Below are 15901 nucleotides of genomic sequence, written 5' to 3'. Positions count from 1 at the left end.
TCTGCTTCCCTGCATCCAGGATTTATCTCACTGTAAAGGAATTATCTGAAGACTTGTCTGAACCCTTAACTTCAGTTCAGGAACCATGCCCTATTGTATTGCCAGAACCTAATATAGTTTTACACATGATATATGCTCAATAAATATTTCTGAACTATGATTCATTAAATTTAAAACTTAGCCCTGAAATCTTTTCCAACTGTCAACCCTACATATTTATCATTAATTTTACGTTTCCAGTTGAATACATCAAACATAACAGGTACAAAAGGGAATCATCTACTTCGATCCAGTGCTAAAACCATCCCCCAAAGAATCCCAGTTCCTTTTTTTATGGCAATTGTTATCACCTTTTTGGAATCCTCCAATTATGTACGCCAGAAGCCTACATGGCACCCATGTTTCTGCCTGCTTCTTCAAACCTGTTAATCCCATCTTCCAATTATCTCCTTGGTTCTTTTCCCTTCTTTCCTTCCTCAGCATCTCTGGCCTTAATTCAGAGTCATATATATATATATATATATATATATATATATATACACACACACACACACCCCCACACACACTAGAGGCCCAATGCACGAAATCATGCACGGGTGGGGTCCCTCAGCCTGCCGACCATCAGTCGCCCAGTCCCTATCAGGGTGGGGAGGCGAGAGGAGGGGATGGGCCAATCCGGGCTGTCGGCTGGGGGGAAGGGACCGTGGGAGGTTGGCTATGGGAGTGCACTGACCACCAGGGGGCAGCATTGAGCATCTGCTCCCTGGTGGTCAGTGCGCATCATAGCGACCCATTTGGTCGTTCAGTAGTAACGGTTGCTTAGGCTTTTGCTTAGGCTTTTATATATATACTAGAGGCCCAATGCATGAAATTCATGCAAGAGTAGGCCTTCCTTCCCCCAGCTGTCAGCACTGGCTTCCCTCTGGCACCCGGGACCTGGGCTTCCCTCCCAGTCCCGGCTTCATCCGGAAGGTCATCCGGAAGGATGTCTGGTCTAATTAGCATATTATGCTTTTATTATTATAGATTGTTGCATTTGCTTTCTAAACCATATCTCCACCCCATCCCTACCTACCCTTAAAACATTCTAAAATATTCAAAATAATAGTAATTAATACTTTGTGGGTTTACTGTGGTGCCAGACACTACTGCCTTTTGCATGTACTTTCTTTTTGACTCTTTATGACAGCCTCAGTTTGAAATAATTTTCCAAGGTCATACAGTAAAGCTACAGAGACAAGATTTAAACACAGGTAGCCTGGCCCAGAGCTGTGCTGGTTAGGCTGTATAATCTCCTGGAAGCTTCTGCCATATTGTTTCACATACATGTCCGTGTCTGATTCTCCTCCCCTGCTGGATGCCCTGACTGTTGTGAGTCCCCTTTGAGCTAGGGCTTGCTCAGGATTCCTTTCCCAGAGCTGTTGGTGTACTGAAAGTGAGTGGTGGTTTTGTTGTATGTGAGTGGTGGCTATGAAACAGGGAGTTGGTGCGGAGACAAAGGAATCCTTAACCCACATATCTCTGAGAGGTAAGTTAACTGAAGAGTGGTTTGGAAATGTAGGCAACGAACTACTACTGCCCATTTTAGCCTTTTTGTGCTCCCCACTGTGCGATGCTTATAGGAGTGGGTGCTTTAAGGGGCTGCAGCTAAGCGGCCAGCCTGGAGGATAGTGCCTCCTCCTCATTTGTCTGGACAACTCCAATGCATTCTTCAAACTTTAGCTTTAGCAGCATTCCTATGTCTTCCTGTTCACATGAATGTCCCTCCTCTGTGCTTTGCACAGTTTTGTGAGACTGCAAACTCCTTGAGGGCAAGGACTGTGGCTTTTCTTCTCTGTATTCTATACCATTTAGCATAAGAGAATTTCTAAAAAGGTATACTATGAAGCAGAGTATAGACTAGTGGCTAAAAGTCTGGCCTTCATGTCATTCGACTTCTGTTCAAATTTCAGTTTTCTGTTTTACCTTGAGCAGCTTAATCTGCCCGTGTCTGAAAACAAAGTGCAGATCATAGTACTTTCATCATCAAGTTGTTATGAGAATTAAATAATACATGGAAAGTAATTGACTCAAGTCCTGGCACTTTGTAAGCACTTGGTATGTTAGATATCATTATTTTTCTATTATTATTATGATAATTCACTAGCACTATCTTATAATGAGGCAAATTACTTTGGAAGCAGTGGGTTCCCTTTTACTGCAGATACAGTAAGTCCTTAGGTACTTAATATGTTCCTCGGTTCTTGGAACTGTGGTGAAATGACATATAATGAAACCAGTTTTACCCACAGGCTAATTGAAATAAAGAAGAGTTAAGTTCCTACAGCATCTCATCAACGTCATCACAAAATGATGTGGAATGAGTCCATGGACCTGCTGCATCCAAACAGCAGTAAACCCAGGAGAGATGCTGTGAAGTAGTTTTTATTTGAAAGAATAAGATGATTTCTAAGGATGCTTCCGATCATAGAGGAGGGAAGCTACTTCTCTGACTTAAAGAAAGTGTGATCATTAGTGTTACTTCTAGCAAAGTGAGTGTGAGACTAGAATAAAAAAGACATCGGATATGGTTGTATGGACACATTACAAAGAACATAATATTTTACTCTTTGTGAGCAGTTAATTGCACAAACCCTTTTATTTATGTTGAAACCCATATGGCAAATCAGGCCCTTACATGGAAATCCATCTCTTTTCAAGAGGACTAGGCTGGCCCTGCCAAAAAGGAACAAACAAAACTTTAAAGACTGTCCCAGCCCTACTGAAATGTCTTTCCCCTTTGAAAGAAGTCTATTAGTGATGCAAATGCAAAGTTATCTGCACAGATGATAATCCTCGCAAACAAAACAGTGAAACCATTAGAACGGGTCTTGGGCCGCATTCAGCCCTGAGAATCCTGAGAATTTGGCATTCCAGCTTTCAAAAGGCAGAGAAAGAGAGCGCAACTGATTCCTGTGTGGGATAGTTTGTTAGATCTGCTTACCTGAATCCTGGGCTGAGTATCCTGTTTAAAGAGGTCAAACAATTCTCCAAATATGGACAAGCAGGAGGAAGGCCTGCACTCTGTGCCCCCAGCAAGTGCCTTAAACAGGCAAAAGCAGGATCCTTGGCCACGGAATAACATTTAGTCAGGAGCTTTAAGGTAGATCCCTCTAGAAGAAATCCAATTATAAGTATTCACTGGGGAGCAATTCAAGTAATATGCTCATATTGCTGATACTTTAATCTCAGTAAAAATTAGACAATTGAAAGGCTACTTGTATCATTGAATAGATGGTCATGTTCCAACATCTTTTCCTCCATAGATACTCAGAGTAAACTTCTTTGGGAATTTGGCAAATATGCAGTCTTACTATAGGAAAAAGGCTCGAAAAGATAAAAATGTATGAAGTTAACCTTACGTAGAATGCTTGGCTATTGTTTGATTGTATTTATTCTATCCCTAACAGGTTTGATGAGATCTAGTTTCTCAGGAGCCAGTAGGCATTAGGGAATATTAGTGGTCAGAAGGTGTGGCGCTTAAAGGTATTAGGAAAGCATTTCTGAAGTAACACTCCAAAGTGGCATTGCCTAAGTGGCCATCACCTACTTGATTAAACCTTTTGGGAATGCCTAGTGGACAATTTATTGAGAATAGAAAATTAACCCTCCATACCTACATGATTTCTTGGACAGCGCTGGTGTCCACATAGACTGGATGTAATGCTGGAAATCTGGGTCTTGAGCAGGGTGGGGCCTTGGGCAGGTTAAGAGCTTCCAGATCGTCACGTGTTTACACTGCAGGTGCAGGAATGGGACTGGTCCACCCTCCACCCTCCGCCGCCTCTTCTTTGCGAGGTTGCTTGACAGCTTGCACAGTACCCGCCCAGAGTCTTTGATAATCCAGTCGTCTCTGGTGAGGAGGTCAATCACTGCTTCAGTTCTGTGCTCTGCCTGCCTCCCACGCCCTCTACACCGGCTGCTGGCGGCCGCTCTGCGTGTTTTTGCTCCTCGAGCTTCCCATGCCCTGCCCACTCCACACACCTCCCTGCTTGCCCTCTTGGCCTGTCCTCTTTTGCATCCTGGCAGGCCGGAGGGGTCGGCTATCGGGGCAAGCACTGCTCACTTTTTTTTTCAGGGGCTTTGCTCAGGGAAACCCCTTCCCCACAGCTCCAGTAAGTCTGCGGTACTCGGCTGTGTCCTCTGTGTACTTGCTTCTAAAGTTTGGGACATTGTCTGTCTTGCCAACTAAAGCTATTCCACCGGTTTAGCATTGGGACCTGATCCAGCAACATCAAACATTGTCAACAAGGGAATCAGACAAGGGTAGGAGCTACTCTCCGCCGGTCCTGCCCGCGGTCCCTGGGGCAGGCAACCCTTTTCTGGCATCGGACCCCGGCAGCCCGGCACACTCCCGCACCCTGGCCAGCCGCGGCCACTGAAAGGGCGAAGCTCGGCCGGCCGCACCGCCGGGCAGGCGCGCGGGACCGGAGCGCGCGGAGCCGGAGCGCGCGGAGCCGGAGCGCGCACGGGCCTGGAGCGCGCGGGGCCGGGAGCGCGCGGGGCCGGGAGCGCGCACGGGCCTGGAGCGCGCGGGGCAGGGAGCGCTCCCTCCGGGATCGCGGCTGCGCAGTCGGGCGGGAGCCGGGAAAAGGGGAGGAGGGTGGAGGAGCCGGAGTAAGGGGAGGGGGAGGAGCGGCCAAGGCGGAAGCCATGTTGGAGCTTCACCCGGAGCGAGGGGCTGCGAGCGTTCTCCTCTCCCCGTGGGTGTGACCGGGGTTCGGCGCGGCGCGGCTGCGAGGGGCGGGGACGGTTAGCCGGGTCGTCGCCGTCGTTGGCGGCGGCGGCGCGAGGGGAGCGGCGGCCGCAGCGTGGAGCCGGGCGATTGTGACCTCCGGGGGAGCAGGGGTCCGGCCGCGGCTCCCACTCTCCGTGTGGCCCCCTGAGCGCCCCCCCTCCCCGGCCCGGGAGGGAGGCGGGGGGCACCCGGGCCCGCCATGAACCCCGGCTTCGATCTGTCCCGCCGGAACCCGCAGGAGGACTTCGAGCTGATTCAGCGCATCGGTAGCGGCACCTACGGCGACGTCTACAAGGTAAAGGCGCGCCGCCGGGGACCGGGGTCCCGACCCGCCGCGGGGAGGCGGGGGAGGGAGGGGGGCGCGGCGGAGCCCGGGCGGCTGGAGGCGCTGGCGCCCGGGGCTGCGGGGGAGGAGGCGGAGCGGGTACCCGGGGCTCCGCTGCCCGGGAGCGAACAAAGGGCCGAATGTTTAACCCCGAGACCTCCCAGTGCTTACCTGCGCCCTGCCCTGCACGCGCTCCCCGGAGGGCTGAGCGGCGCGGGGAGCGGGGAGCGGGCAGCTCTGCGCCTCGCCGCGCGGAGGGGCCGGGCGTCTGTTGCGCGGCGGGGTCGGTGCGGCGAGCCAGACCGCAGGGGGTTGGCGTATGTCAAAGCTGCGCGCTTCCGACGGACCTGGCCGGCCCGCTGTCCACCCACCAGGCCCCGGGGTGGCTATCACGCTGGGCAGCTTCCACCGACAGCCCCTCAGTGTTTAGCCTTTGAGCATCGGCATACCAGTTCTTTATTTCCTAAGCAACGCCTTTCTTTTGTAAAAGCGATCTAGTTAGCATGATTTTATTTTATTTTTATTTTTAAGAAAGAGAAACTTTTCTCCAAGTCCAACTGGACTTTGATGCCGTATTAAAATTGTTTTTTTTTTTCCAGTGACCCATAGGTCACTGGAAAAAAAACCCAGAAACAACACCTGTATTAAATAAATACTTCGGAAAGGTACTGGTTTGATGAGGTTAGAATTCAAAGCCCGTGAGTAGTATACAGCATTGCTGTTGTAGAGGGACCACTTCTAAATGTGGGAGACAAATCACTCTTCCCTGGCCAGCTCAACTCTTGGCCTCGCGGAGACTGCCAAGAGGAGAGGAGGATAGTGCCAAATGTGGTAGCAGTCTTGATTTAGTTGTGGATCTTCTTACTGGTAACCAGAGTGGAACAACTCCTGTTTCACATAAACCTGAGGATGCACACAGCTTAACTTGACTTTGGCAAGTTTAAGTCTTCACTTGATTTTGCCCACGTTTAAGCAATAGGTTTTGACTTTTACTCCAGTGCCGTGCATATGACTTAGATATTTAATACGGTGCAGCCAGTATTCTGCGTTGGTCTTGGTTTGTGGATGATTGGCTTTCCACCATCACTTAATCACTTTCCCCCGTAGACAGGTGTATGCTGCACACCTGCTATGTGTAGGGCACAGGGCATCAGAGCACTTGGGTTGTAACAAAGACAGACATGTTCCCCCTTGGAGTTTATAATTTTTGGGGGGGACAAGAACAGCATGCAACAACCATTTACTTTATTGCAGTTTTATTTTGTGCTGCAGAGGAGAAAGGATTAAGATTAGGGTTAAAGGAGAAAAGGATTAAGATTAGGGTTATGAGAGCATGTCACAGGAGGACTGATCGCCTTTAGGGAGTTGGCGGCAATGGGGAGAGGGAATTATGCCAAATAGAGCACATTCTTGTGAAGGCTCTGCGTCCGGAGGTAAGGATTTGAAAGGATGCCTGTGTGGCCTGAGCGTCCAGAGAGGGAGGATGGCCTCTTAGAGCTTGTAAGGAGGTCAGACTCCTCCTTAGGACAGTGGAGAGTGAAATTAAGTTTGGATTTTTGAAAGATCTACCTACTGCAGTGTAGGGAGTGGGGTTGGGGGAGGGGGGGCAGTTAGGAAGCCATTGCAATAGTTCACGTAAAAATAACCGTTATTAGTGCGTTTGGGAATTGGTGGTGATTGTAAAAGTTGAAATGAAGGGATCCAAGTAGCTTATAGCTGGTAAAGGAGCCAACTTATATTCAGATGAAAAGTTACTAAAACTTTGCTAATGTGTAAGTCTTAAGTGGCAGTGTGTACAGTGAGTTCTTTTTCAGTTCTTTACAAGAATAATTGGCCATGCATTTACTATATTTAGAAAAAACAGCTGTCAGTTAAGCCACATGACTAAAAAGTAAACAAATTAAGGCCTGTAATTTCCTAAGAACATCTAAGTGCAATACAGGTATAAATTGATTAATCTTGTCATCTTTTTAAAATGATGATAATAAAAACTAATATTTACGGAGTGCTTATTATTTGCCAGGCAGTGCTCTAAGATGTTTCCATGTGTTAATTTACTTAATCCGCACAACAACCCTATGAAATAGACATTGTTATTATTGACTCTATTTTGCAGTTGAAGAAACAGGCACAGGGAGGTTACAGTAACTTGCTAAAGCTGGTAGATGGCAAAGCCAGAATTCAAAACAGTTAGCTTCAGAAACTGCGTTTTTAACCAATAGGCAGCACTGCTTCTGTAAAGATAGGGCATGGGCAGGTGATGTATTACTGAATTTCCCGTGGAGAAACTGAGGCACACATTTAGCTCAGCATTTCACTTGTAGCCAGGCTCTGAGTTCCATTGGATCTTTAAGTAGCAGTTGGGATACCTAGCTCCTGCTGTGCGTGCAGCCCGCTAGGCCTCACTGTTGTAATCTGCCAGGTGGCCATCACATGATAGATGCCTGATTCCTACCTGTCAGACTCTTCCAATACCAGGGACCCAGAGCAGAAAAACCCCCTGTAGTTGTTGGCATTAGACCCACTGCTTGCTAAATAATCCACAGTTTAAATTATTTGTATTTTTGCCTGTAATCATGTTTATGCTATAAAGATAACATTTTTTTGTATTTGTTTTTGCTGTTTTAGATTTTTCTTATTTATATAAATTGCATTGATTAGAGAGAAATGCATCAGAGGGTTTGTTTTTAAAAGCCAATATATATAATTTACTCCTTAATTTGTCAGCATTTAGGTGCCAAAAATGGATTAAGGAAATACGTTAAAGATTTCATTACTTATAGTCATTCTTAGAAGGTTGGTATTTTAAGGGATTTTTATTTTGAAAACTATCCTACTCCAGTGTAGTAAAATGCTTATTATATTTCAGGTGGCATGGTTTAGTTAAAAAGCATTGAACTAGGAAGTGGAAGATCTGGAACTTATTAGCTATGTGGCCTTATAAAATCATTTAGCTTCTCAGGGCTGTTTTGTTGTGAAGGTATTACCATCATATATGCCCTTCTGCTTATGGTGTTAAATAAATGACTTGAATTTTAGTCAACAAATGAGGTTTTATTTTTTCTAGGTCCAAAAATGCAAATATGTATTTCTTCTGTGCTGTCTTCAAGTACATGGGATTATAGTTGTTGTTGTTTTTATAAAGAAGTTATTATACTTGCCTTTAACTATGTCCTGTAACTGTGGGCTTTATCTGTCAGATGAAATATCTGTAGCAAGGATTACCTAGGGACCTAGGGTTGACAGCAAGAGAGAGCTCTGTGGTTGGTCCTCAGGAGGCCCATGAAGGCCTCTGAAATTAATAGGCTTAATGTTGTATGTATATATGTTTTTCTGGAGAGATGACTTAATAGCATTCAGTACATTCTCAAAGAGGTCAGTGATCCCCCAAAAGAAAAAGAAAAAAAGAATGACCTGTAGGTTTGTCATTTGAAAGGGTTTTCTTGGAGAAATTAGGTAGTTTTTTTGTTTGTTGGTTTGTTTTTTGTTTGTTTTTTTTTTTACCAGATCACTTTATCAACATTGATATGATTTTCACATGCATTATGCTATCTTTTCTCATGAAATTTTCCAGTTTAATTTGTATTATTCCTACCCTAAGACTCTTTATGTCCTGATATTCTTCTGCATTAGTGCTAGAGAGGAGCAGAAGATACTAAAGCTGGAGGTAGGGCAAGGCAAAGAATGTTTTGAAGGACCAGTCTTCATGTGTTTCTCGGGAAGTATCTCATCTAGTTTCATGACCCCTGCCCAGTCCCTGTGAACGGTCTCATCCGTGGACTTTCTCTTGAGCTCCAGCCCATTGCCCCGCTAACCTCCTCCCAGACCACATCTTCCTCCAAGTGTGTGCCTCTCCTCATACCCCTTTTTGTCAAAGCCCCAAGGTTGACAATCCATTAATAAGTTTGAAGCCTTGGAATCATCTTTTACTTCCGGACTGGACTTCATAGGCATTTTCCATAGTGTGGCTGGGATGCTCCAGGGAAAGCAGGACTGTGCGTATAGTATTAAAGACAGAAGTCCTGTGGTCAAGAACCCAGCAAACTTCAAACTGACTTGACTATGGGTTCTTTTTCCCTGCAATGTTTATTGCTTGTCCTCGGAACTAGTGCCTGGTAGAACATGCTTTAGAAATGTTGATGTTTATTTTATCTATGTATGTTTGGGGGCCATTTCCTCTGAAGCAGAGGCTGCAATGTTGCTAAGCTCCAAAGTAGTATTCACGTGGTAGTCTGTGTAAACAGACTTGGAGTCAGTATGAAAACTGACAGGAGAAAAATTGAAGATTGGGCAGTGAATCCAGGAAATTAATTTGTATGTTCAAGTATTTAGTGAATTGTATATTGGCTTATTTGTAACTGCATCTTTCAAGGTGTTAAGATAATATCATCTAACACTAATTCTTAGATTAGTGTTTTATAAGAACCTTTCAGGAAAACTTAGTTCTGAAACCTCACCTCTGATGAGGGACATGAAGACCTTAAGCATTTAGAAAAAGAAAAAGAAAACATGGTTATTTGGGGTTATGCTTATTTTTACTTCCATGGAGGACAAAGTCAAAGGGTGTCAGAGGAAATGTCCCTAAACTTTGGAAAGATTGCTTGAATATTTAAGGTAAATTAAGGTAGAATTTTTCAACATCAGTAGTTATTGGAGATGGAAAGTGATGATGGGACAGACTATGGGATAATTTCTCTACAGCATTTAAAAAACACATACAACTAACCTCCAGGTTATGTGATTTTGATATGGATCTGATTCCCTGAAGGAATTACTTAACTCCCAAGATTTGATCTGTGTGTATATTTATATATATTTACTTATGAAAGAAAATCTAATGCATTATTTTGTATTGAGAATGAATAGTTGGTAGTTCTCTCTTGAGAGGACATTGAATAACCATACTACATTGAATAGTTATAATATGAATGGAAATGTATTAGGGACTGTGGGTGGAGTAGCAAAAATGACAAGACTTGGTACTAAGAATTTACAGGAACATAAAATGTGTACCTACTCTTAGTTATCATAGTTTAAGATCAAAACGTTGTTGATTTTATCTTTTCTGGCACTTTAAATCTCTTACTATTTGAGAGATTATCTACATAACCGACCTCTAGCATAGCAAGGTTAGTGCTGGGTTCTGGAGTCAGACTGCGTAGTTTCACCATCCTCTAGCCAATTACTTAATCCTTCTCTCTGTGCCTCAGTTTCCTTAATTGTAAAATGGAAATGCATAGGAAAGTGGTTAGGGTGGTGCCTGACACATAGTACTTAGTAATTGTTAATTGCTGTCAGTATCTGGTATTATTTATTGTTACACTAGAGGCCTGATGCACAAAATTCATGCAAGGGGCTCAGCCCTTGCATCCGCAGCTTCATCCGGAAGGTCGCCTGGAAGGACGTCCGGCTGTCTGGTCTAATTAGCATATTACTCTTTTATTATTATGTATAGATATTTCTCTTGCTCCTGTCCTCCTCACTTACTCTGCTCCTCATGCTTCTGCCTCGGGATTTTTGCACTTGCTGTCTGTGCTTGAATTCTTTCCTCCCCCGATATTTATATGGTTTGTTTCTTTTCCCTCAGGTCCCAGCTCAGATGTCACCTTTTAAATGCGTCTCTTCCTTACCACCCTATAAAAGACAGCACATTGCCCTCACTTTCAGTTTTTACCAGGAATGAATCCAGATTTTACAAGGGCCTGAAGTTTTTATAGTTTGGGGAGCTCTCATTAAGAAAACAAAAGCATTAAAAAAATTAGATATGACAGAATATTTATTTAGAATGAGAAAAGAAATCCCAACAAAATGCTGCAATCCTTTTCTTCTGAGATTTCTTTAGACATTTAATCAACCAGAAATGCTCATAAAATGTTTCCTGATAACAATTTGATTGCTTCTCCCCACCTACAGTATTCTATGTCCCAGTAACTTTTTTTTTTTACTATATTTTTATTGATTTCAGAGAGGAAGGGAGAGGGAGAGAGAGAGAGGAACATCAATGATGAGAGAACCATTGATCAGCTGCCTCCTGCACGCCTCCAACCCGGGATTGAGCCCACAACCTGGGCATGTGCCCCTGACCAGAAATGAACCCAGAACCCTTCAGTCCACAGACCAGCACTCTATCCACTGAGCCAAACCGGCTAGGGCAATGTCTCAGTAACTTTCAAAACTCATAGAGGCCCATGCATGTGAGGGGGCCTGACCTTTAAGTTTTGTTAGCTTCCTAGAGAATTTGCTCCTTACTCTTCCTAATTTTCATTATGGTATGCATCACCCCATATTTATTTCTTAATTGCTTTTCTCTCTGCACTAGAATGTGAATGCAGGAAGCTGAGGTTTTTTGTTTTACTGTATCATTGAAAGAATGCCTGATACATATTAGACTCTTAGTAAATATTTGTGGAATGAGTAAATGAACTGACATGAGGAAAAAACTTGTGCTACATGAGTTTAGAGGAAAGAGATCCTTGTTTCTGGTTGAGAGAACTCACAGCTAGTTTTGTAGTGGAGGTGGCATTGGACTTGACCTAGACCACTGGCAGTCGTGGGTGCAGAATGAATTAAGCATTGTGGATTATTATTCAGCCTAAACTATGACAGGCGGTTTAATGTAAGTATCTTCTGCAAATTAAGCAATGCTCATAACTATTATTATGTATATGAAGATACTGTCATTTTAAATATATGTACTTATATTACATACTCTTTTTTTATGTGACTAAATTTGGCTTTTAGGAAGAGAGCTTTGTTCCCTAATACCAGAGGCCTTAGATTCAAGAGATGAAAACCATGTTTTCTGCTGTAGCTTTGTTTCTTACTGTACTTTTTGTTGTTGTTGTTCTGGAAGATGCCACACTTCAGAATTCCAGCTGTCTTGACCTGAGATTATAGGTTTGTGTTCCTGTGATGTATTACCTATCTTAGTTCTTGAACTCTGAGGAAAAATTTTAGATTTGACCAAAAACTTAGGTATGTTCAAATAAGACATTTATTTTGTTTGTTTAAACTCTTCTTAGAAATTTGAGATGGTAAGAAAGTTCTTTCTGTATAAAAAAAAGTCTTAAATTATTGACAGTGGATAGAAATTTACCAAGATTCAAATTTCTGTTTGAAATGACTAAATGCATCACTTGCAACAAACACTGTTGTTTTTTTCATTGAAATGACAGATCCATTCAGTTCATTTTCAAGGAAATGTCAAATATGTAAGCATGAATAATCACAGTTTGTCAGTAAAAATGGTGTTCTGTAGAAAAGTGGCTAGTGCAGTTTGCAACTGACAGTCACACATGCTGTTCTTGGAGACAACCATTGCACTTTGGTATGCAGCATTTCATCAAATAGAATATTAAAATGACATGCATTCAAGGGTCAGGATCTAATACAATTAATTTATGTGTATGCCTCAACAAGGGCATTCTTAAATGAAACTGGCTTTTTTTCCCCCCTGTGAGTGCATGGCAGTGAGGAATATGGTGACTGCTAGTGCATCATGGGGCTGCTGCCTTGATGTGTGCTAAGGCACTAGCAGTTGGACCATCATGGCTTTTGCACTAAATCAACACAGTAAAAGGGGGCAAATGACTTTTTAGTATTATGAACAAAATAGTTTTGACCTTTCAGACTCAAAAAATAATCCCAGGGATCCCCGGAATTGTGCTAGAAGATGACATGGGGTAAGCCAACGATGAGGTAGGTGGTGACGGGCCAGACAAAACCAATAGAAGAAATGGAAAAGGGGGGAGACCAGATGAACAGCGTCTTGGAGAAAAATTTGATAGCTTTGTGGAGAAATATGGGATGGAGAACAATGATTCAAAGGGGACTTCACAGTGTTAAGCCTGATTGAGGAGCACATTATAGGCACTTTATAAATATTTGTTCAAATAAATTAATAGTTGCAGAATGATCAGTTACCAAGACAATAAAGTTGAGAAGAGGGAGCTATGATGAAGTTTAGATGTTTTATTAGGAAATAAAGAGGTATCTGTGAGATTTCTTTTCATTATTTTCTTGCTGTGGTTATTCTAAAGAAACTCTAATAAAATCCCCCCGCCCCCACCCCCCTCACCCTCCCCTGTGGAGAATAGCAATTCTTTAGCAGTGTCTGTTGAACTAATAGAAACTGATAAGGGTCAGTACCTTCCTCCCAGCTCTTACTGAGGGGATACCAGGAGGATGTACAAAGATATATCCTGTTGAAGAAGAGTCCTACAGGTTGGGAGGGTAGTTGACATAAGGAATCAGTGAGCGGAACAGGACTATGGGCTAGATTTTTTTTTTTTATGGCATAAAGTTTTAAAATGTTTCTTGTTTTATTCTGATTATGATATATGTACATTTTAAAGAAAGAATAATGAGACGATAAGAAAACCATTAAAATGATAACTTAACCCCCAAGAGAATACTCTTAGTATTTTGGTATATTTTCTTGTAGACAAATATGTTATAAGGCTTGTATGCTGTTGTATATTTTAAAAATTAAATTATAGTTTATTTACCGTGAAATGCATAGATCTTGTGTGGTTCAGTTAGATGAGTTTTGATATATATAACTGTAACTCATGCCCTTACTAAGAGGGAACATTTCCTTAACCTCAGAAAGTTCCCTTGTGTCCTTCCCAGTCAGTAGGGCATTCCCCACCCCGTGCAATCACTGTACTGATTTCTATCACTGTAAAAGCTCTTCTAGAGCTTCCTATAAATGAATCACAAATGAATTTGCCTTGGCGCCTTTGACAATACACGTGTAGATATATTCTGGACTCTATTTTGTTCTCTTGAGCTATATGGCTGTCCTTTCACCACTACCTCACTGTCTTGCTTACTGTAGCTTTATAGAAAGCCTTGAAATCAGGTAGTGAGTCCTTCAACTATTTTCTACTTTTTGCAATTGTCTTATCTATTCTAGGTCCTTTGCTTTTTCTGTATAAATTTTAGAATAAGCTTTTCAAGTTATATAAAAAGCTCCTGAGATTTTGTTTTAACATATTTTGAAATAATTATAAACTCATAGGAAGTTGCAAAAAGAATACGAAGAGGTCTCTGCACCCAATATTTATCTTCCCCTCTTGTGTCATCTTTACATAGCTATAGTGCATTATCAAAAGGAGGAATTGATTAGCACAGTGTAATTAGCTAGCCCATGGATTTCACCACTTTGCATGCACCCATTTTTTTCATGTCTTTGTGCATGATTTTGTGACATTTTATCATATATGTAGCTTGCTGGGATTTTATTGGGATTACGTGGGATCTGTAGTTTAGTTTTTGGAAAATTGAGATCCTAATAGCATTGAGTCTTCTGATCTATGAATACGGTATTTTTCTCCATTTATTTATGTAGGTCTTCTTTAACATCTCATCAATGTTTTACCTTTTTTCTTTTTATAGATTTATCTCTAGCTTTTTCTACTAATATTTTAATAAATATAACTATTTAATAAAATGTAACTACATTTTCAGTTTGTATTAAAATCCTCACTGTGCTAGTGGTGTCTGACTTCCTTTGACTTAACCTTGTATATTTTTAGCTGTGAGCATATGGACTCCTTTTAAAATTGGCAAAAGTGAAAAGAAAAGAAACGGGAAATGACTGTGTTAAAAGCTATGCACTTTAGCTTTCTTATCTAAAGATTAGAACAAAGTCTTTAGAAACCTGATTTATTTTTATATGTGAGATATATGTGTGTATATGTTGCAAAATTTATATTTTTAAGCTTATTAAAGAAAAATAACTTAAGATTTTCTCCATCCTTAAGTGAAAAATAAATAACACTGTACTAGATTGTTTATAAAATCTTAAAGAATTTTTTTTCTGATTTTAAGGAGTGTGTGTTCTGGTTGAGGAAACAAAATATGCCTAAATGGAATAGACCTTCTACAGATCATTTTTAAGGGAGTGTTTTAACAATTAAAAGGACAATAACATGTTATAAATATGATAAAAAAAAATCAGTGTAAGTGAAAGATAAACTGGGGTTAATCTGGTGAAGACTTCCCAAAAGAGTATATCTTAACCTGGGACTTAAAGAAGTACTGTTTGTATTTGTAGAGAATTATGAGCAAAGCCATACCAAAAGAGTAGATAGGGATAAAAATACTGCTGTGGGACCAAAATGGCCAAAGAGGTAATAGACAACCATTCTACCTAAAGTAAGGGTTTATATTGGGAAATGTGAGATATATTTCAAGTATCCAAGATACAGACAAATGCCAGTTGAAGAAGTAGACTCATTTGATTTGCAGTATAGTACTTACCAAATTCATTAAGGCCTATCTTGTTTTTCTAACCTGCTTTGGTTACTATCTGGATGGTATTCAGTGAGTTTTCTTCTATTTTTCCCCTTCCCCCTCAATTGGGTTAAAAGTTATACATTTTATTTTTATACTTCTGGTTATTACCTTAAAATTTCAACATGCATAATAAAGTTAATATCTTTCAGTTTTCTTTCTGGTCAGTATATGGACTTTAGAATGCCTAATTTCAATTACTGCCTTCTTATTCTGTGTTGTATCTTATTTTGATTATACAGTGTTTTTAAATCTCCCAAATTAGTGTTCATTATCATTGTTTTACTAGTATACACCCCTGGCAAGCAATGATCTGTTTACTGTGTCCATAGTTTTACTTTTCTAGAATGGCATATAGTTGGAATCATCCAGGATGAAGCCTTTTCAGACTGACTTTTTTTACTTAGCATTTATGGTTCCTCTGTGTCTTTTGGTGACATGATAGCTCATTTGTGTTTTGTTTATTTGTTTTTTAAATATATTTTTATTTCAGAGAGGAA

The 15901-nt window shown here is 41.7% G+C and overlaps 2 protein-coding genes across 8 annotated transcripts in view; one reads left to right on the top strand and one right to left on the bottom strand.

The window, feature by feature from the left end:
• Nucleotides 1–3868, bottom strand: part of TMEM178A (transmembrane protein 178A) — a 205050-nt gene extending 201182 nt beyond the window's left edge. Inside the window, exons 1-2 of one of the 2 annotated variants that reach the window (XM_070429096.1) lie at nt 3656–3868; nt 2984–3152 (exon numbers count right to left, since the gene is read on the bottom strand). The gene's annotated coding sequence lies outside the window, so the exon portion shown is untranslated. The remainder of the gene's footprint in view (nt 1–2983; nt 3153–3655) is intronic. The other variant, XM_070429095.1, reaches the window with a different exon arrangement.
• A 798-nt stretch (nt 3869–4666) lies between these two features.
• MAP4K3 (mitogen-activated protein kinase kinase kinase kinase 3) overlaps nt 4667–15901 on the top strand; it is a 118781-nt gene continuing 107546 nt past the window's right edge. For all 6 annotated transcript variants that reach the window (XM_070429070.1, XM_070429071.1, XM_070429068.1 and 3 more), the window contains exon 1: nt 4667–5072. In XM_070429070.1, the coding sequence (XP_070285171.1) occupies nt 4977–5072 (96 nt within the window). In that variant the 5' untranslated portion in view covers nt 4667–4976. The remainder of the gene's footprint in view (nt 5073–15901) is intronic.

Source organism: Myotis yumanensis, unplaced genomic scaffold, assembly GCF_028538775.1.
Source record: "Myotis yumanensis isolate MYYU_CA2020_CCGP unplaced genomic scaffold, mMyoYum1.0.hap1 SCAF_11, whole genome shotgun sequence".
NCBI classification, from domain to species: domain Eukaryota; kingdom Metazoa; phylum Chordata; class Mammalia; order Chiroptera; family Vespertilionidae; genus Myotis; species Myotis yumanensis.
Note: the sequence above shows the minus strand (reverse complement) of the source record. Positions and strands in the feature narration are given on the sequence as shown.